Source organism: Aegilops tauschii, chromosome 7, assembly GCF_002575655.3.
Source record: "Aegilops tauschii subsp. strangulata cultivar AL8/78 chromosome 7, Aet v6.0, whole genome shotgun sequence".
NCBI classification, from domain to species: domain Eukaryota; kingdom Viridiplantae; phylum Streptophyta; class Magnoliopsida; order Poales; family Poaceae; genus Aegilops; species Aegilops tauschii.
Genome location: NC_053041.3, coordinates 419,310,203 through 419,332,056, shown reverse-complemented (window position 1 = coordinate 419,332,056; position 21,854 = coordinate 419,310,203). Strand labels below are relative to the sequence as shown.

The 21,854-nt window shown below is 47.4% G+C and overlaps 1 protein-coding gene and 1 long non-coding RNA gene across 6 annotated transcripts; one reads left to right on the top strand and one right to left on the bottom strand.

The window, feature by feature from the left end:
• Positions 1–703: 703 nt before the first annotated feature.
• Positions 704–6,138, bottom strand: LOC120969949 (uncharacterized). Of its 3 annotated transcripts, none has more exons than XR_006665893.2 (4): positions 5,873–6,138; positions 5,644–5,736; positions 5,028–5,367; positions 704–1,025 (listed from the first exon to the last, which is right to left on the bottom strand). It is a non-coding gene; the product is annotated as an uncharacterized lncRNA (long non-coding RNA). The 3 variants fall into 3 exon arrangements; XR_006665894.2 differs by lacking the exon at positions 704–1,025 and adding an exon at positions 1,032–2,351; XR_005764599.3 differs by lacking the exon at positions 704–1,025 and having other exon boundaries at positions 4,898–5,367.
• Positions 6,139–7,440: 1,302 nt separating this feature from the next.
• LOC109743206 (splicing factor SF3a60 homolog) lies at positions 7,441–16,475 on the top strand. Of its 3 annotated transcripts, none has more exons than XM_020302286.4 (13): positions 7,441–7,742; positions 8,126–8,314; positions 8,724–8,834; positions 9,340–9,444; positions 10,102–10,244; positions 11,023–11,119; positions 11,405–11,566; positions 11,648–11,719; positions 11,807–11,920; positions 14,477–14,554; positions 14,637–14,764; positions 15,881–16,039; positions 16,129–16,475. In XM_020302286.4, exons 2-13 carry the CDS (start codon positions 8,141–8,143, stop codon positions 16,172–16,174), a joined length of 1,389 nt encoding a protein of 462 aa, XP_020157875.1. In that variant the 5' UTR covers positions 7,441–7,742; positions 8,126–8,140; the 3' UTR covers positions 16,175–16,475. The 3 variants fall into 3 exon arrangements, with proteins under 3 accessions (XP_020157875.1, XP_020157876.1, XP_020157874.1); XM_020302287.4 differs by having other exon boundaries at positions 7,452–7,742; positions 14,637–14,760; positions 15,876–16,039; XM_020302285.4 differs by having other exon boundaries at positions 7,452–7,742; positions 15,881–15,995.
• The last annotated feature ends 5,379 nt before the right edge of the window (positions 16,476–21,854 follow it).

Genomic DNA, 21,854 nt, shown 5'->3' with positions numbered 1-21,854 from the left:
TACTCTCCACGAAGACGTGTCAGAGCAGCATAAGCAGCATCGTGGACAGCCATATCGATGGTCACTCCAACACCATGAGCGGTGTGCAGCACAGTAGTGGAGTCATACTCCCGAGAGTAGAGGTGGACGATGGCACGGTACTGCTCCTGGTTAAAGTCCTGGTACTCCTTGTAGACGGTGTACTCAGGGTGCCAGCGATAACCCAGATAGGTCATCATCTCAGCTAGCACAGCAGGTGATCCCGAGGCACCAATGGCCGTCGTGTGGCGCACGACCTGCCTCGTGGGTTCCATCTGAAAGCAAAGATGTTTCAAAGGAGTCAATGATAGTGTGGGAATTGTTCAAAGTACTATTCTAAGAAATAACTATGGCTTATCCAACTTTGGGGTGAATGTGGTCACGGGATCCTAGTGTTAGAGTTAGTAAATTCGTTTAACCCGAGTAGAAGAGAGTTCAGAGTCCTAGAGTAAAGGTCGAGGAGTAAAAGATCCTAGTACCACCCAATGGCGACGTGGGCCCGTAAGACACACAGCCATGTTAGTAAAAGTTTTGTAATGTCTAGACTCGACTTCGGCCAAGGAGTGTGGAAGGGGGATTCCTACAGGCATTCGGCTCTGATACCAACTTGTGACGCCCCCGATTCAATCGTACACTAATCATGCACGCAAATGTGTACGATCAAGATCATGGACTCACGGGAAGATATCACAACACAACTCTAAAACACAAATAAGTCATACAAGCATCATAATACAAGCCAGGGGCCGCGAGGGCTCGAATACAAGTGCTCGATCATAGACGAGTCAGCGGAAGCAACAATATCTGAGTACAGGCATAAGTTAAACAAGTTTGCCTTAAGAAGGCTAGCACAAACGGGGATACAGATCGAAAGAGGCGCATGCCTCCTGCCTGGGATCCTCCTAACTACTCCTGGTCGTCGTCAGCGGGCTGCACATAGTAGTAGGCTCCTCCGGGGTAGTAGGAGTCGTCGTCGACGGTGGCGTCTGGCTCCTGGGCTCCAGCATCTGGTTGCGACAACCAGGTAGAAAGGAAAGGGGGAAAAGAGGGAGAAAAGCAACCGTGAGTACTCATCCAAAGTACTCGCAAGCAATGAGCTACGCTACATATGCATGGGTATATGTGTAAAAGGCCATATCGTTGGACTGAACTGCAGAATGCCAGAATAAGAGGGGGATAGCTAATCCTGTCAAAGACTGCGCTTCTGGCAGCCTCCATCTTGCAGCATGTAGAAGAGAGTAGATTGAAGTCCTCCAAGTAGCATTGCATAGCATAATCCTACCCGGCGATCCCCTCCTCGTCGCCCTGTTAGAGAGCAATCACCGGGTTATATCTGGCACTTGGAAGGGTGTGTTTTATTAAGTATCCGGTTCAAGTTGTCATAAAGTCAAGGTACAACTCCGGGTCGTCCTTTTACCGAGGGACACAGCTATTCGAATAGATAAACTTCCCTGCAGGGGTGCACCACATAACCCAACACACTCGATCCCATTTGGCCGGAAACACTTTTCTGGGTCATGCCCGGCCGCGGAAGATCAACACGTCGCAGCCCCACCTAGGCACAACAGAGAGGTCAGCACGCCGGTCTAAATCCTATGGCGCAGGGGTCTGGGCCCATCGCCCATTGCACACCTGCACGTTGCGAGGGCGGCTGAAAGCAGACCTAGCCTAGCAGGCGTTCCAGTCCAATCCGGCGCGCGCCGCTCAGTCGCTGATGTCACGAAGGCTTCGGCTGATACCACGACGTGGAGTGCCCATAACTGTTCCCGCGTAGTTGGTTAGTGCGTATAGACCAAATGGCCAGACTCAGATCAAATACCCAGAACTCGTTAAGCGTGTTATTTTGAAGTAACCGCGGACGCCGTCCAGGGCCAGGCCCACCTCTCGCCTAGGTGGTCTCAACCTGCCCTGTCGCTCCGCCACAAGATCCACTCGCGGGTACTCCTACGAGCCGACCCGACTTTAGTCACCACAAGTATCATGTATAAAGTATATAAGTATATACCCGTGATCACCGCCCAAGTGATCACAGCCCGATAGTATAGCACAGCAGACGGACAAGAATGTAGGGCCACTGATGAAAAACTAGCATCCTATACTAAGCATGTAGGATTGCAGGTAAAGGTAACAACAGTAGTGGCAAAGACAGGCTATGCAGCAGAATAGGATTAACGGAAAGCTGTAACATGCTACACCACTCTAATGCAAGAGTATAGAGAAGAATAGGCGATATCTGGTGATCAAGGGGGGGGGCTTGCCTGGTTGCTCTGGCAAGTAGGAGGGGTCGTCAGCTCCGTAGTCGAACTGGGCAGCAGCAGCGTCGGTATCGGAGTCTAGCGAGAGAAGAGGGGGAAGAAACAATAAATATAATGCAAACATATGCATGACATGACAATGAGCGTTGTTAGTGGGGCCCAATCGCGGTAGTAGGTGATACCGACGAAGGGGGGAAACATCCGGGAAAGTATTCCCAGTGTTTCGCGTTTTCGGAGAGATGAACCGGAGGGGAAAGTTGCGTGTTCGATATGTTAGGGGTGTGTGGTGAACGAACGGGTTGCGTATCCGGATTCGTCTCGTCGTTCTGAGCAACTTTCATGTAGAAAGTATTTTCATCCGAGTTACGGATTATTTTATATGATTTAAATCCAACATTATCCAGAACAGTATGGGATGACGTCAGCATGACGTATGTGTGATGTCAGCAGTCAACAATGCGGTTGACTAGTCAAACCAGACAGGTGGGTCCAGTGGGACCCACATGTCAGTGACAGAGCTTAACTAACAGAGTTATTTTAACCTAACTAACCTAATCAGCGAGTGGGGCCCAGTAGTGAGTGAGAGATTAGGGTTCTAATTAGCTAAACTATTTAATTAACTAATTATTCTTTTATTTATTTTGTTTATTGAGGTGGGGCCTATAGGTCAGTGAGACAGGGGCGGCCCAGTCAGCAGTTGACTCAGTCAACTGGTCAACAGGGGGCCCTGGGCCCACCAGTCAGTGGCCCAGGCAGTGGGACCCGCGGCGCCAGGTCAGCGCGGCCGGCTCTCGCCGCCGGCGACCAAATGCACGGCGCTGACCCGCCGGAGTTCGCCGGAAAATGCGGACAGGGCACGGATCCGTGCGCGCATGGGCTCGTTCGAACGAGCGTGAAGAGGCGCATCTAGTGGTGGCGGTGGCGTGGCCGGAGATGGCCGGAAGTGACGGCGGCGAGCCCATCGGCGGATGGTCCGAGTCGGGCGTGAGTGGATCCAGCGCTAGGGGGCACGGGAAGGCATGTGCGCGCGCGCGTTGGGTTCCTGTAAGCTCCAGGAACACGGTGACGGGCTCAGGCGAGCAAGACGACGGCTGTGGCGACGGCCACAAGCGCGTCGGCGGCGGACAGAAACGGGCGCGGTGGCAAACTAGCTACGGTGCGCTAGGAAGCTAACGGAGAGGGCGGGAGGCGGAGGAGCTCACCGAGCGGCACACACGGAGGCCGGTGAAAGATTTAGTAGCAGCAGAGGGGCGTCGCCGGAGTTGGTGAAGAGCGGCGGCGACAAGAGATGCGGAAGAAGGGGACCGTTGCAGCAGCGCCTCCGAGCTCCAGCTGCGGCCACCGGTCGACGAGGAAGACGATGGCGGAGACGACGGACACGCTGGCGAGGCGAGACGATGGCTGTGGCCGCGCGTTTCACGGCGGCGGGTCCATGGCGGCGTTCGGACGCGATGGGGAATGAAGGGGAGAGGGAGGTGGATCTGAGGGGGGAGGCGTAGAGGCCGAGAGGGAGAGCGGGGGCGAGTGGGAGGCGGGATTGAGGAGGCGGGGGCGTGGCGGCCTTATCCTCTCCTCAACGCCGGCGAGGGGGTCCGGCGGGGACGCGCCCCTGTTCCGACCCTGGTCGGGGGAACAGGGAAGGGGAGGGAGCGACCGAGGGAGGCGGCTGGGCCGGCCGGATGGGCCAGGTGGGCCGGCCTGGCTGCGAGCTGGGCCGTCTGGTCCAGGAGGTCCTTTTCTCTTTTTTTCTCTTTTGTCTTCTGCCTTTGTATTTTCTTTTCTTTTCCTTTTCTGTTTTATTTAATTTAGGGCATTTAAGTATTTTATAAAATTGTGTCTTCTACACCATAATTACCTATGCCATTTTTGGCACTGCCCGAACATTTTTGTTTCAACTTTTGAAATTTTTTGTTGTTTGACATATTTTGAATTTGACTTTTGAACGGGTTTTGAACTAACGAGAGTTTAGTAACAGTAAACAGAGATGACATGGCATCATTAGGAGAGTTTTATTGTAGCCTAATTATCCGGGCGTTACAGCAAGTGAACTAACAATCATTGTATCTCAACCGAATCAGAATACAAAAAACTGTAAGTGGAGGCTCCTTGATTAGGCGATGGAGGTTTTATAGCTTATATCTTCTATTACCTCTAGTTATATTCTCGTTTCTGTAAGCACTTTTATAAAAACAAAAATTATTATGACAAATCTTATTATCTTCTATTGTTTTTTCTGGACCTGTAGCTTTATTTGCTCAATTAAAATCTGTGTAAACCGTTTTACAGAAATTATTATGCAACAAAGAGCTGAATCGATAGAAATTTCATAAAATAAGCGAGGGGGCAATCTAGGAAAGTGCAAAGGTGTAACTAATCGGAATTACTCTATGTGAAAATCAAAAGAGGCATTACTAATACACATACCACATTCAGCCTGTCATTTTGACAAATCGTGATCGGCATGCTTCTAAAGCATCAGTAGTGATGCTCCAAAAGAATATCACTAATGCATCTAATTAGAGTCTGACCAACGCATTAGACCGCGAGATAGAAAAACTCAAGATAAGAGATGACGAGAGTTGTGAACCTCACGACCGTAATGATGCAAACTCAGGGTCAGGCCATTGACCAATGATACATTTTCTCTAGATCCCCATTTACTGAATAATTCATGACTGGGACAAGTCCACTAATGAAACTCCGTGACACAGTTCGGTAACAATATTCAAGTGAATATATGATGAAGAAACTTACATGAAAACCAGTTGTTTGCTGACTACGTCCATCAAATAAAAAATCTTCCATCCATGACCCATGTAAATCAATGAGTTAGCTTCAACAACAGTGCCAAAAGTGAACTTCAAACATCAGAGCGGGAACATGATTCTGTGCACGAGCTGATAGCAAATTGCAAATTGATGGATAAAGTCGTTGTCACTGTTTCCAAATATGAGATATATCTGCTTATTTCCTAACTCTTTCTAATTTGTGTTTGATTTTGAGACCTAGAGAACATGAGTAATTTTTCAGCATACCAGAAGATTTTGTGGCAAACTCCAATGTTGCCATTAATGTAAGCCAGAGCCCTACATATCTGTCAAAAAAATATATTGGATTAGCAGACGTTTAATAAATGCAGTATCACAAAAAATTATCCAAGAACATATAGAAACACTACGTGGTGTGTTTACAGCTTCACATAGATTAGCGGGTTCATCTTGTTGTCATGCTTGACAACACAATGGACAGTCTCAGGCACATCCGCACATACTCCAGAACCAACTTCAGAAAGAGTTCATCCTTCTTATATTTTAAAATGGGGAAAGAAAAAGCTTCAACTTATCTGGCGAGCTGCTTAAAAGTAGATTACCTTAACTCTGATGGTATATGTTAGAGCACTTGATTGCGCAATCCAAGTAGCCAGATGTTTTCAAGAAAACTTCTACAATGGCACTTTTGCTCTCTGTGTACATTATCAAGAAACGATGCATTATCAGTTATCGGCATGAAGCTGCAGAATACATCAAACCCAAGCCTAGATTAACCAAATTAATTTGGCCATGGCACAAGAAGAGGCAGGGGAAGGAGTAACCTCATACCTTACAGGGAGAACAAAACCAGATCAGATCCGGCAGGACGACGTCGATGGCAGGCTGAGGACGAGGGTGTGTCCCCTTCTCCTCCCACTCGCGCCTCAGATCAGGCAGGACGACGGCGACGGCGGTGTAGCAGCGGGCCCCGTGCTCCTTCTTCAAAGGAGAGGAGAGGCGGTCCAGGAGGAGGGGACGACGGGGGCTCGAGCTTGGCTAGGAGAGAGTCGCCGCCCGGGCGAACTTCTGCGGCGAAGTCGGATGTGCCGGGGGGGGGGGGGGGGGTGGCGGCGGCTGCGGAGCAGAGGCGAGGGCGAGGGAGACGAGGAGGTTGCGTGCGAGCGCCAGGGAAGGGTGTATCTGGGGGAGAATTCCTCGCGTGATGTGGGTGCGGCGAGCGCCCAACCCCTCCTGCCCACGTGGCTATCGCGAGACATCACCCTTGATGCACACCTTATTGTTTTGGATATTGGTAACACTCTTCCTCAACTAGCAGGAGGTAATCCTAACATATTTGAGAGTTCTTCTGATTCGACGCGGATTTTTGGAACATTGGGGCCAATGCACTTGAAATGAAAAACTAATTTTAGAGAAATAAAAAAAGTTACAATTTTCTAAAACACTTTTGTAACAAACATGGTCTAGTGTAATACTCGTGTGAAAAGTTTCGTGGAGGAATGACTCTCGTGGTATTTTAGAAGGAAAAAACAAAACCGATATTATGTAAAGGTTACAATTCACGTTTTTTGTAATCTCAAAGTTCTTTTTTTGACCCTCGGATCGGTTGCATCTATTTCTTCATGAAACTTTGTACACAAGTGTACTACTTGACCATGTTTGATTTCAAGAAAGAAAGAAAATTTCGACTCTTTTTGAAATTTTTAAACATGTTTTTAGGGTTATTAAACATATATTTTTCAATTTACGTGCAACGGGACCATGAGACCCATTGTATTTTCGGTCTTGTAATGCACACCTTATTGTTTTGGATATCGGTAACACTCTTCCTCAACTAGCAGGAGGTAATCCTAACATATTTGAGAGTTCTTCTGATCCGACGCGGATTTTTGAAACACTGGGGCCAATGCACTTGAAATGAAAAACTAATTTTAGAGAAATAAAAAAAGTTAAAATTTTCTAAAACACTTTTGTAACAAACATGGTCTAGTGTAATACTCGTGTGAAAAGTTTCGTGGAGGAATGACTCTCGTGGTATTTTAGGAGGAAAAAACAAAACCGATATTATGTAAAGGTTACAATTCACGTTTTTTGTAATCTCAAAGTTCTTTTTTTGACCCTGGGATCGGTTGCATCTATTCCTTCATGAAACTTTGTACACAAGTGCACTACTTGACCATGTTTGATTTCAAGAAAGAAAGAAAATTTCGACTCTTTTTGAAATTTTTAAACATGTTTTTAGGGTTATTAAACATATTTTTTTTCAATTTACGTGCAACGGGACCATGAGACCCATTGTATTTTCGGTCTTGTAAATGCTGAAACTGTGTAAGAAGAGCCAGAGTTTGGCGAAATGACGTCGTAATTGCCACCGCCAAGTTACGTACCCCTTCGCCGCCGGGCGCTCTCTGCCCCGACGCAGCCAAAGCCCTCTCCTATCGCCGTTTCCCCCAACCCCGTGCAACCCTAGCCACCACCGCCACCCCGCCGACGGCCGTCGACCGCAGCGAACCTTCCCCGACCCTTTCCCTCCGTACTCCCCGCCGCCCCCCGCGTCGATCCTTTCCCTCCCCATACCCGGCGGCCGTCGACCGATCTCAGCAAGCCGCCCCCGTCGGCCAAGCTCGCCGTCGTACCCCGAGTTCACTCCGAGTCACCTTCCCGCCGCCGCCCGAACGAGTATTCTCCCCCCAGCCCCGAGGTGAGCTCGCCCTGTCCTTCACCGAGCCCCCTCCCCCCGCCGCTGGTTGTTCAACATGCAACATGTTCGCATGGCAGCTGCTAGCCAAAAAATTGATTGTTGTGTGCTGTGTGGTCGCTGTTATGACATGATTTTGTATGAAATGGTGGCTGTTGCCATGATTTTTCTTTGTGTGCAAGTGGCTATGACATGATGAACACAGCTAGGCAAACTGTCAGGCTAGTCTGCACCTCTCCTATGCTTAGGAAAAGAGGAAAATAGCAAGGCAATTCCTAGCAACGACACATCTTTAAAATAGTCAAACTTATCCCCGCATTGGCACTTCTCAGAAATGCAGTATTTCCGTACCCGAATTGTCTCGATACTGATATACATATCTGTAGGCTGAAGCGGCAGCGATGGCATCGTCAGTGCTGGAGGCCACGCGGGCGGCGCACGAGGACCTCGAGCGGTTAGACCGCCTGGTGGTGCGCGAGCTGCAGCGAGATCCCGCCAATGCCCGCGACCGCCTCTTCCAGTCCCACCGCGTCCACCACATGCTCGACCTCGTCATCTCCACTTCCGACAAGCTCGTACGCCCCTCCCCTCTCCTCTCTCTCGTTTCATGCTTGATTTAGTGGCTATAGCTTAATGCCTGTCTGCCACAGCCAGAGCTCAGTGATGTCGCATCTCTGTTTTCTGTGGTTAGGATTGGTTTTCCAAATTTGCAATATCTTGAATCGAGATTCCTAGGGTTGCTTATGTGTTAGCTCCACTAGTTATTGTCCTGGGGAATTCCAAATTCGAGCTAGACAGATTGATTTTTTGGCTTTATTTTTTACAAGATATGCGCGAGGGTAGTTAAAATCAGTGTATAATATTACAACTTTTAGTATCGTGCTGCTATTTCCCCCCTTTTTGTTGTGAGTGAAGAAGTGCAGTTTGGGAATAGTCTGTTTCTCTTTATAAGGTGAATTTTGCTAAAATGACTTTCTTAATTAGGTTGAAATCTACGAAGACAAGGACGGTGCTAGGAAGGATGAGATCTCCACCCATCTTACCGCGCCGGTGCAAAGCGACATCTTCCCCAAGTACTATGAAAGGCTCAAAGAGGTACATAATCAAAGTGTATCCAGTCTGACTCTACCCAGTAATCACTTAGGCACACCATGGAATCAGAACAATTCAAAGTGGCAGGACGCTAGCCAGGCCGTCAATGCTGTAGTTTGTTCATGTACCGCCAAAAGCGTTCCATGCTATTGTCGTTTAGTGGATAGTTCTTTTTAATAATTTTATCTCTGGACTCTCATACCAAAGAATTGGATGGTAGAAAACCAAATTATTCAATAACTTGCTAGGTTTTTTTACCGACATGTCAACCCTAAGAAGGCAAAATATTAAGAGTAGAACAAGTTTTATTACGATCCTTGAAAATTAAACTACCAGTGAGTTTTCTGGTTATTTTACACTATGTTGATCTTGCACTTCATGCCAATCAGGACCCCCTGGTCGACATATGTGATGCAAATCAGAACTCAGTTTTATTCGAAAACTTGAACTTCTACTCTTTATTCAGTGGTGATTATTCTTTCATCTACAGTTCGTTGCATGTTTGCAGATCCGTGATTACCATAGACGGAATCACTCTGCCCGTTTCATCAGTGAAACTGACGATTATGAGGAGCTACTAAAGGAGGAACCGGCTATTGAATTCACTGGCGAGGTGCTGTCCAGTACAATTTTCACCTTGATAATCCTGCTTGAGATGATTTGTGCACTGTTTTATCCTAATGCATACCGTGGTTAATCTAATTCTCTTTTGTTGCATAGTTGCGTATTGACTACCCGCAGATGCAAGTTTGTTGTAGTATACATACCTATGTTTATATATTCTATTCTTGAGAAGAAAAATGCATGGCAAACTCATCGTATCGCCTCTATCTAAATTGTCTAGTCCTGCTTCACGCTTCCATACTAAGTTGATTATATTAAGTGCAAAAGTTAGGGTAAATCATCAATAAAGTCTGTCTGCTAAAAACATTGTAGAGCCCTGTAGCACCCTCGTCTTCCTTTTTGTTGCAGTAGTCTTGAACTCGAGGGTATCTCTATTGTGATACGTGTATTTTAATTTCTGCAGGGTTGTTTGGTTCCTCTTGTAGGATCACGGTGCTATGCATGGTAAGATTTAGGTTAATGACAAGATACTAGATGGAGCATGATAAGTTGAGAATCAATTACTGCTCATTTATTGTCATGATTCGCATTATCATGTAGTTCTAATCCACATTGCATGTTCATCCCATTAAATTGTTAATATTTTATATGCTGTTCTGGTCGCAGTTACTTATATTGCTAATGGTCTTGTTCTGCGTTTTGATAGGAGGCATTTGGCCGGTACTTGGACTTACATGAGCTCTACAATGAGTTCATAAATTCCAAGTTTGGATCGCTAATGGAATACTCAGCATATGTTGGCACTTTTGCTCAGACTGAAAAAATCTCGCATAGTCTAAAAGCTACCAGGTACGCTACCAGCATTTTCTCTAAAACCAAGAACATATCTCTTAGCATGAGGTTATCTCAGGATTCCACATCGATCTTAGATATATTTCCCTCCTTTTCTTCTTGGGCTGGTTAGGACTAGGATCGCACTTCCTGACCAAACGAAACCCCAAAAGGCATACCTTTCCAGTCAATCCAGATTGATCAGTATTCTGTATGGTAGGAACAAAAGAACAAAATAATCATGTGTCGATGTTGGCTGCTGCTATAGTTCTGTTTCATAGGCCCAGCAGTGCCAGTTTATTTCTTGTGCGTACCCAATGCAGCAGGGGTTACTGATTACTGGTTGTCTGGTTCATTACTTCACTGCTTCTTACATGTAGACTGTAACTATATCACTTGTAAGGGTTCATTACTTGGTCTCATTTGTCGCTGTGTTATAAAGTTGTCATGTTGTTCGTTCCAGAATTCACAGGAGCAATACCCGAAATCTCTCTACCGAAATAATTTATTAATTACCTGTGAACTGTAATTTCTGCTACCTATCTATTGTACCGACAATACCGTGTTTACCTAACAAACTGAATGGACACCCTTGTTTGGGATGAGAGGAAACATAACAGGTAACTACTAGAGTGGTGGGGTCATAGTAAGACCTGTATTGAAGTACATGTGATTAACCAAAATTTGCTCTTAACACGCCTAACATTTGTTTGATCAACTGTAGTTTTTTAAAGTGTACATACATTTCTGTAAAGATGATTTATGAACTTATCTTCCGTTTTCTTCAATTTGTCAGGCAATACAAAGAATATTTGGAGCATATTTTGGAATACCTGACGTCATTTATGTATCGTACAGAGCCATTGCAAGATATTGATAAGATTTTTACAAAGGTCAATCCTCTTGACCCTTGTACATTCTACTATGTTTTCTTTCTTCTGTATTCACACCTTGTGTTGTGCATCACTTAAGACTTGTGTTGGGGTTGAGAATATATGCAGATATTACTCATGATCCATCACTGATTCACTGTTATGATTAATTTTAGTGTTGCTGGTGGTGGGGTTGAGAATGTATACGTAACATAGAACTAGAAATAACTACTATCATCTGCATATATGTTCACACTTTCATGGTAAGCAACAACTGACTAGCTAATAGTATCTATGCTTGTGCAGTTGCAAAGTGAGTTCGAAGAACAGTGGGCCAATGGCGAAGTACCTGGATGGGAGAATAAGGGCACAGGGAAAAAATCTGAATCGCAAGAGTCTGCAGTAGACCTCGATTACTACAATACTGTTGAAGAGCTTGTAGAGCTTGGTCCGGAAAAGTTGAAAGAGGTATGATCTTCTAACACAGTTAGTGTTCTATTTTATTTCATCCTTAACTTGGCCTTATTTAATACTGAAACATTTTTCCAGGCTTTAACTGCTCGTGCATTGAAGGGTGGCGGCACTGTTCAACAGCGTGCTAAGCGCCTTTTCTTGCTGAAGGTGACTACTAAACACTCCTGCTAATCTTGTTTATTTTGTGGCTATTTATCAGTTTTAAATTTGCTGCTGATGGTCATATTTTTGCAGCATACACCCTTGGAACAATTGGATCGTAAGCATTTTGCCAAAGGTGATGATTTGAAGAAGGAAATTGCTTTGGTTGAAGTGAAGATGAAGCGCTTATGTGAGATTCTCGATGAGGTCAGCCCTTACTCTTTTTATGTGTTCGCAATGACTTGTGCTTTCAATCACCCATTTCAACATGGGTAAGTTAGTCAAGTCATGACCACACCAGTTTAGTTTGAGGAATGGCCTTGTCCTAGGATAGGCTAGTCCATCGCGGATGCTCCCACCCATTGATTACGAGTCGAGGGACTAGTCGAGATTACTCGCTAGACTAGTCTATGAGTCGCATTCTGGGTGTCGACTAGAAATCTCGTGTAGACTAGTTCGCCGAGTCGAGGAGTCGAAGGACTAGTCGTCCACCTTGAGTCCTTCGTTTACTTTTTTAGGGATTGTGAGGGGATAAGTGAGCCAGCCACCCTGCCCCTTTCCCTCCATTGCTTCTGCTCTCCATGGATCTGTGCTCCTCTGCTCTGGCCCTTTCCCTCCATTGCTTCTGCTCTCCCTGGATCTGCCCCTACGGTCTCCCTCCCTCTGCTGTCTTCTGGCTACTGGATCCGCTCGTCCCTCAGGTTGCAGCAAGCAAGCAAGCACATTAGCAAAGTAATTTCTCCCTTCTCTTCTCTTCTTCCCTTCTTTGATTTGATTTTTACCCACTGCCCTCTTCCTTATTTCGTTTTGTTTGCTTCAGTTTCAAGATCCTTAGGTCTGAACTGCAATGTCTATGCCGGAAATATCTCAAGTAGTGTTTCAGCAGCTGCAGCTCAGGCCAATGAGCAATACGATCCATCGAAGGATCCTGCAAGAAGCCAACTAGGAGAAAGGATCCAACATGGAAATATGCTTATTGGCCTAATCTGCAGGACAAATTGACGCTCCAATGCACTTTTTATAGTATATATTACATATTAATACTAGGTTTTAGTAACTGATTACTGCAAGTTGTGTGCTAGAGTACCATGTAGTCCAGCAGTAGTCTAGACTAGTCATGATTAGTCTATGAGTCTCAACCTTCGAACGACTCGTCGACTCGTAAACGTTGCTCCCACCATGTAATGAGACATCTATTGCTTTATTTGGGCATAGTATGTCATGGTCATGAATAGAAGTACTGGGACCATCTTTTCATGGGATTTTTTATGAGTTGCCGTGAAGTTTATCTGCTTTGATCTTTTGCTTCAGACCTCAGTTGGTGTGACTGTCTAAAATGCCCAAAAGCTGAGCTGCCGTTTGATGATGTGCCCTTGGGTCGAAGGTATTAGTTTCAGAATAATGTTTCCCGCAAGGGATATTACTTAACTGAACATGGAAACATATTGAGGTTTCTGTGGACAGGTACATAATGCATTCCATTCCATTCATGACAGAGATCTGATCCTTGGATCGGAATCCGCATACCAGTATGGAGCTGGCGTCGACATCGGTATAGCGTGGGTCCCGGACGCCCGTCATGCTCAGCTTTAAACACAGGACGCGCTACCAAATCATTGCCTTCTTGTCTTTTGATGCTAGTATGAAGTGATTTCCGCAATATGAACTCACCTGAGACTTAAACCACCAAGCGGACAGATCTTATTGCCCCTTCTCTATGTCGGCGCCCTGGCTCTGCGGCCTGGTTTATGCTGGCAGCCACCGCTTTTTTCCTTCCATTTTGTTACACATGCTTTCTCTCGTTATTTTGATTGTTTGAGTCCTGCATTGAACCATAATTCTTGATTTGGGTTGATCTTGAGCGGGATTGTGGAGATCTGTACACCATGAAAACTCTTTTGTGATCATATTTTACCATGTTGAAGCTCTCTTTTGACATATATATTCTCATGTCAGATTCTTTTTCGAGAAACTTATATCTGTCCTGTTCTCAGGAAACTAGTCAGATTCTTTTTTTTTTGGCAAAATTTGTCATAAGGTAAGGAGTAACCTACTTTGCCGCAAATCATTAAAAAAAACTGACTCTATAGATAGAACCTAAACTCGCGGGTTAAGGTCTTTAACATAGCTGATGGGATGGTACATCTACTCCCTATCTCACTTCCTCCCATCTTCCAATTACGATTGTAGGCATGTGAAATGTCGTGGTTGTCAATCCATCCTATTCCTCAAAATGAACATCAACATTAAGGACTTAGGTGTCCACTGAGTTCATGACCTCATGTTATTATACAATCTCATATTTGTTAACCTGGAAATTTCCTAACTTACCTCAGAATCTCAGTGTTTATCAACCTATCTAAATTAGATCCTCAGAATGATGTGTAGCAAGTGAAGAAAAAAACGATTGAACAACACCTATCAGGAAGAGAATAGCAAAAGTTGCCATCACCTAAGTGCTGCTGTCACCAATGCCTCGATGTACCTTTTCTATCACGTTCCTTACAAAAGTGATCATTGGTGAACCAAAAGCTCCAACTGTACCATGACTACCCTACAGCTAGATTTTGAACCAACATGTCCATGTGTATGGAATTCTATCATGATCTACTTTTCTTGGCGTGGTTTACAAAAGTTTCCTTTATCTTGGTAGGACTACCAGCCATCGGCATTTTTCACGGCATGTTCTTCAAATTTTATGTCCATTTTCAAGTTTAACCTGGTGCTCATGCCTTGGTAGATTTTATGTTTTTGTGTGTGCAGGTCATTGTAAGAACAAAGGAAAACGCAGAGAAGAAGCTGACTTTGACCTATGAAGAAATGGAAGCAGAACGGGAAGAAGTACTTAAGTTTCTTCTCCTTTTCTTCTATTTACTGAAATACTGTTCTGTTTCTGAACTTCATCTTCTTTAACTTTGTATAGGAAGAAGTACAAGCTGATAGTGAAAGTGATGAAGAAGACCAACAAATCTACAACCCTCTGAAGTTGCCAATGGGTTGGGACGGGAAACCTATCCCCTATTGGCTCTATAAGCTTCACGTCTTGGTCAGGTACCAGCTTTATCATTAACAACTTAATTAGTTATCACACCAGCCTTGTCGTTAACAGCTTAATTAGTTATCACACCAGCCTTGTCGTTAACAGCTTAATTAGTTACTACTCCCTCTGTCCCAAAATAAGTGACTCGACTTTGTACTAACTTTGTACTAACTTTAGTACAAAGTTAGTACAAAGTCGAGTCACTTATTTTGGGACGGAGGGAGTACTTTTTTTGGATCTTTGGTTAGAGGTCAATGGCTCATCTTACTGTTTGCTGAATATTTCTATGTCATCATGTTAGTAAATTTTCTTCCTACATGAATGTATTGATCATCACTTTATTGTGACACCATTCTATTTGGAAAATAAATCAATTTCCACTATGTTCAGTGACTGCCAATTAATTGATTGATGGGCAGTGGCAACTGGTATAAGGCATGTGCGGTTGGATAGCACAACACGCCACCCCTAGGTTAACCTAGTTTGATTTGTTAGGTTAGTGTCTGGTTTATTGCCAAACTTTTGCAATGCCATACTTTCTTATAGTCTTGTAACCCCACATTTCGGTGGCACATTTCTAGCCAAACATTGCTTAAGTGGTGGCCTTCAATTTGTTAGCTACTCCCTCCGTCCCAAAATTCTTGTCTTAGATTTATCTAGATACAGATGTATCTAAGACAAGAATTTTGGGACGGAGGGAGTACAATTTTTGTGGCTTGCTACAGTTTATAACTGTCAGGTGTGGCGATATGTGGTAGCCATACGAATGTGCCCATATATCAACTAAATGATCTTGGCTCAGCTTTGCTGTGTGTCAACTAATTATATTGTTCTGTAATTTGAGGAAGTGTTGACCGCAAAAAAAGGTTTTACATTTCTCTCTTTCTCTAATACTATTATCAACACAATGTTTGGAGCTACAAAATGGCATGTTATGGAACATGAATGCTAAATCTTAATGTTCGATAGCTTGCACATAGTTTCACCTGTTATTTGTGTTTTGCCTGTGTCAAATATTAAACTCGACTTTGAACATCGATAACATTGTTGCTATTATATGCCCAGACATCACCATCGAGTTTGGTTGTAGACCACTGATGTTTCAACTTTCAACTATCTGTTGTCAGGAATTCAAGTGCGAGATATGTGGTAACATATGTGGTAACCACAGTTACTGGGGGCGAAGGGATTATGAGCGCCATTTCAAGGAGTGGCGCCATCAGCATGGGATGCGATGCCTTGGTATTCCTAATACCAAGAACTTCAACGAAATTACATCCATTGAGGTACACCGACCGCCGTTTGCTATTGTCTTGTTCATGCGATGTCTTGCTTGCCGAGAAGTTGCTTTGACATGCCTGATTTGTGTTGTCAGGAGGCGAAAGCACTGTGGGAGAGGATACAAGCAAAGCAAGGGCTGAACAAGTGGCGGCCAGACTTGGAAGAGGAGTACGAGGACAAGGATGGCAACATCTACAACAAAAAGATGTACACTGACCTGCAGCGCCAAGGCCTGATATAGATATGCGATTCTGGTGCGTTGGGGTTTGGAACGCGGCGCTAAATCCATTGAAACCTGCTGACCTTGATGGTCTCTGCAACTCTGTATTAGCTTGCATTATACTCCAGATGCCGCCAGATGTTACTTGGGAGCTCAACTTCTTCGGGTTACGTTGCATATTATGATCATTCAAAAAATGAAAATGTTACCACGTTTGCTAATCATCAGGCAAATGAAAACAAATCAAGCGATTAGTCGACTTTTCCTAGAGATGAGGGGCAGGGCGCCGGAAATCGGCAAAAACGATAAATTTGACATGTGAACAAAAAGAATTTACAAACTGAACTGTTTTTCACATAGCTGACCCTTTTATGTAGTGCCCGACAGCTAGGCGCCACACGATACCGTGTAGCGCCTAACTGACAGGCGCTACACGCCTTACCTGCGTCGCACACCGGGCTGCCTGAAAATTGATTGACCTGCGTTGCACACCGGGATTGATAAGTTAATGTGCAACGCCTGAGATAAGCATATGCGTAGGGATCGCGTTATTTGGTGCGTTGGTTTCATAGCTCTGAATCTCGGGATGTGTGATGGGCTAGTAGATTAAGTAGTGCACACGCATGGGTTCCTGTCTATGATCTATGGGGCTACTCTTGATACAGTACGTCCCTATCAAGAATCTTGATACAGTACGTCCCTATCAAGAATCAGCTTTTTCTTAGTTGGATCTTCTATATTCGTGTGCTGTTGAAATACCTTGAGTCGGCCATGAAAGATCCCTGAAGTTTTATCTCACAATGCACACCTGACCCCACATGCGTGAGACATATTCATGTGTCCTTGTTTTTGTAGTAGCACATGTAAAATTAATCCAGAGTTGTATCATTATTTATTTATTTTTTACTTTTTATGTATCGAATTATTATTGTTTCCACTGCATTTTTCATTCATTTCTAACTTTTGTATGGTATTATCACTCTTTTTCCATTATGCAGATGTGTATACAAATGACGCAAACAATTTCTACCAAGTGTTCAAAAACAATAAGTTGTAAATCATAAATGTTGAGCTTTCTATGAGCAAGTGCCACTTGGTGAAGACACGTGAGAGAGAGGCGTTCAGGCGCCCAAGTCGGACATGTGGTGTCATGGGTTCCTGAGATTTTTGTCTGGTATTATTGTCTCCTTGTGTGCTGTGTACAGCAGTGGAGAACAGTGTCCTAGGGCCTCATATATATATCACACGTGCATGTGCCAATTAACTGATGCATGCAAACTGATGCTACACGTAAACGTCTTTGACTAGGCATAGCGCCGCACGGACGTATATGCACCGGTGCAACGCCTAGACGCTGGGCGCTATATTGTATAGTGTGACGCCTAGTTTTCAGGCGTTGCACATTGACTTAGAGCATCTCCAGCCGCATCCTTAACAGGTCCTTCAGGTGATTTTTTAGCGCCGGCACCCAAAATTCGGCCCAGTCGCATCCTAGGAGCCTGTTTTTCGTCGGTTTAGGCCGAAACTGATGCCGGCGGACCCAGACTGAACCCGGCGCATTGGGGGGCGCCCAGAGGCGCCGGTGCAATCGTTTTTGGGCGCGAAAAAATGGCGGGCCCGCCGAGTCAGCGACCCCCGCGCCTCGTCGTCCTCATCGCCTCGGTTTCCCGCGCGGAATCAATGCCAAGGCTGCCGCCGGTCAGCCTTCCATTGATTCCTCATGGGCGGCGCTGCGCGGCGACGCACCACCTCCCGCCACGCGTACACACGGCGCCCACACCCCCGGCCGGTATATAAGCAGCGCCTCCCTTCGCCTGTGGCCTCACCCCGCCCACAACCGCCGAGCTCTCTCTCCCGTGCGCCGCCGCCGCCGATGTTCCTCCCCTCTCTCCCCGTACCCAGCCGTGACGATGGGCGAGAGGTTCCCCAGCGATGGGGCGGCGGCCAATGGCTTCGGCCGCCGCTCATTGCACGAGTGAGAAGCCTACCTGCTATTCGAGGCCAACGTCCTGTCGCCTCCCGACATGCGCGCGCCGGGGCGGTGGAAGCTCAGCGCCGGTGGCGTCCCCATTCTCCCACGGCCTTACGTCACCGCGCGCGCCGACTACTTCGCCGACAAGGTCGACCGCGTGAGGGCGTCGCTGACGGAGGAGCAGCGGGCCCTCCCACAGTACGCCGCCGGCAACCACGAAGCGTGGACGGCTGGCCTCCACCAATGGGGCGCCGGTGGTGCGGGCGACCAAGAACAGCTAGGGCCGCCACCTGTGGTGGGGCGCCCCCAGCCGCACTCTCCACGCCGTCCCCCAGCACCTCGAGGGCGGCAACGACCCGTCGTTGACGTACCCAGCCGCCCCGGTCCCCCGTCGGAGCGGCGGCCAATGGATGCCGAGAAGGGCCGGCTCCTCTTCTTCCTCCTCCCGCTCGTCCTCCCACTCCTCCGGGTCGTCGGTGGTGTTCGGCATCAAGGCCGAGCCCGCGGAGACGCGGCTCGGCCGGCGCACCCTTAGCGCCGGCATCGTCATCAACGAGGGCGGGCGCGCCTCCTCCTCGGCTCCTCCCTGCTTCGTCAAGCCAAAGACGGAGCCGGGGCTCGCCGGCGTGAAGACAGAGACAGGGCTCGCCGGCGTGAAGACGGAGCCAGGGCCCGACGATGCGGCGGCCTTGAAGTGGACGCGCGAAGACTGGGAGCGGACGGAGCTGGAGCGCCAGTGCCGCGCCTTTGAGCAGTTCGCCGCTCGACGCCGTGGCCGTGACGAGGGAGGCGACGATGACGCGCCACCACCGGTCCGCCAGGGCGACCCCGGGCAGGGGTCCAGCAGGGGTGGCCGCGTGAAGGAGGAGAAGGATGACGAGGACAACGGCGGCAGCGGCGGCGACTTCGTCTCTCTCAGCGCGTTATTCGGCCTGTAGTCGCGACCTCTTTGTTTTTTTCTAAGTATTTATCTATGTAGAAAACTATTTCAGTTCGCCAAAGTAATGTACTGTTTCACCGAATATTTGTCCCGTTCGCCGAATTTTAGTCAAATAAATGTTCAAAAAAGTTTAAAACAAGCACCTGGGGCCGACCCTGGGGTGTCGGCTGGGAACCCGATCGCCCCCAGGCCGATTTTAGCGCCGGTTCGCCCCCAGGCGGCGATTTTTCGAGCCGCCTGGGGGCCAACGGCTGGAGATGCTCTTAGAATCTTTAGGAAGCCCGGGGTGCGACGTTGGTTAGGCATGTAGTGCCAGTCAGTTAGGCGTTGCACGGTGTAGTGTGACACCTAGCTGTCGGACGCTACACAAAAGGGTCAGCAAAGTGAATTTTTTTCAATAACAGTTCACTTTGTGAATTCTTTCGTCCACATGTCAAATTTGTCGTTTTTGCCCCGAAAATCGACTGAAATGGCCAACCGAAGAAGATACATCGGCATAGGCCTCCCAAATATAAGGCCAACTACAGCGCATGACCCCAAACAGCGGACGTCCGTTTGGTTTGAATTCTATCCGTTTGTGTAGGGCAATAGGGTCGTGTCTGGGCCATTTCTGTGATGTGGTGGCCGTGCGCCCAACGCGCGGACGCATCCCGGCCGCATCCTGTCTGCCTCCTTTTTCAAATGCCAATTTTCGAATAAACCACACCCTAGTTCATGCCAGCGGACCTAGTTCACATTGGCAACACGACCCGCCTACACGTCCTCGCCGGCAACACATCCAGCGGCCGGCAACAGAGCCAGCCTACAAAATGAATAGTTTTGTCGCCAGCAACACAGCCAACCCCCAAAATGAATAGGTTTCTCGCCGGCGGCCGGCACCCATGCTAGCCTCCAAAAAGAATGGCCAAGGCCAAACAGACGACCTAGTTCAGGCCGTCGGCGTTGAACATCTTCTTCTGCCTTGCCTCGAACCAGCTCCTCGTCTTCTCGCTCATCTTGGTCAAGTCCACGCTCATGTCGCTAGGGCTGTCGGTGTCAAAACCGGCGGATCTCGGGTAGGGGGTCCCGAACTGTGCGTCTAAGGCCGATGGTAACAGGAGACAAGGGACGCGATGTTTACCCAGGTTTGGGCCCTCTCTATGGAGGTAATACCCTACTTCCTGCTTGATTGATCTTGATGAATATGAGTATTACAAGAGTTGATCTACCACGAGATTGAGATGGCTAAACCCTAAAAGCCTAGCCTGTATGACTATGGTAATGAGTATATATCCCTCCGTACTAAGTCCTCCGATTTATATAGACACCGGGAGGATCTAGGGTTACACAAGGTCGGTTACAAAGAAAGGAATCTACATATTCAGTCGCCAAGCTTGCCTTCCACGCCAAGGAGAGTCCCATCCGGACACGGGTGCAGTCTTCGGTCTTCGTATCTTCACAGCCCATCAGTCCGGCCCATGGCTAACTGGCCGGACGCCCGAGGACCCCTTAGTCCAGGACTCCCTCAGTAGCCCCTGAACCCGGCTTTAATGATAGGGTATCCGGCGCGTAGGTCTGTCTTCGGCATTGCAAGGCGGGTTCCTCCTTCCGAACTCCAAGATAGTCCTCGGACGTATTGAACGTATCCGGACCTGCAACATACACACCACACACAACTGTAGAGAGAATATAATTTTACACGAGTCCAATCCGCTGACAACTTTCTGTAACATGACATCACATCTGTCCAGTCATAATTTCGAACCGTTTTTCGTCTACCGCTCCATGTTTCGAGACGTGGTTGCCATTGGCACGTCTTGTCAAAGCAGAGATCGTGTCCCCTTATTGTGGGATACTCATCAATACGGGCGTGGGTAACCCAAACGTACCATTTACACAGTCCTTGGGAATAGGCGAGTTTTGAGGCGAGTGGGGAGGCGTTCATTATTCACTGCCTTTATAAGGGGATAAGGATTCCCCCTTCTTCTCCCACGCCTTCTCTCTTCCTCCGCCCTTCCAATCTTGAGCTCCAGCGCCCAAGCTCTCATCTTCTTCCCACTCAAAGCTAGCACTCAACCATGTCCGGATCCGGAGGTCAAGGCAAGTGGATGGTCTCCTCCGTCAAGGAGAAGGACATTACTGAGCTTCGGGCGGCCGGGTACTTGGCGAAGGAAATCGCCCACCGTCTGCCGGCCCAGGGACTAGTCGGCCCCACGCCGAAGCCCAACGAGAGGGTGGTATTCATCCCTCATTTCTTCCGCGGGCTAGGGTTTCCACTCCACCCTTTCGTCCGTGGGCTGATGTACTATTACGGGATAGACTTCCATGATCTGTCCCCGAACTCCTTCCTCAACATCTTGGCGTTCATCGTCGTGTGTGAGGCCTTCCTTCGCATCCAACCCCACTTCGGGTTGTGGCTCAAAGTCTTCAACGTGAAGCCGAAGGTGGTGGATGGCCAGCACGCGGAGTGCGGAGGAGCCATGGTGAGTAAGCTGTCCAATGTCTCCTGGCCGAAAGGCACTTTCGTGGAGGCTGTCAAGGAATGGCAGAAACAATGGTTCTACCTTACAGAACCCCGCGGCGCCAACTGGGCCGTAGCTGCCGAATTCAACTCCGGTGCTCCAATGCAGCTCACCTCCTGGGTCGAGAAGAGCCCGAACTGGTGTTCGCCAGACGAGCTGATAGCGCTGCAGACGCGCGTTCAAAGCA

Coding starts and splice junctions, on each gene's coding strand:
- LOC109743206 (XM_020302287.4), top strand. CDS start 8,141: ATGGCATCGTCAGTGCTGGAGGCCACGCGGGCGGCGCACGAGGACCTC. Junction 10,245..11,022: donor CATAGTCTAAAAGCTACCAG/GTACGCTACCAG, acceptor TCAATTTGTCAG/GCAATACAAAGAATATTTGG. Junction 14,555..14,636: donor TGGAAGCAGAACGGGAAGAA/GTACTTAAGTTT, acceptor AACTTTGTATAG/GAAGAAGTACAAGCTGATAG.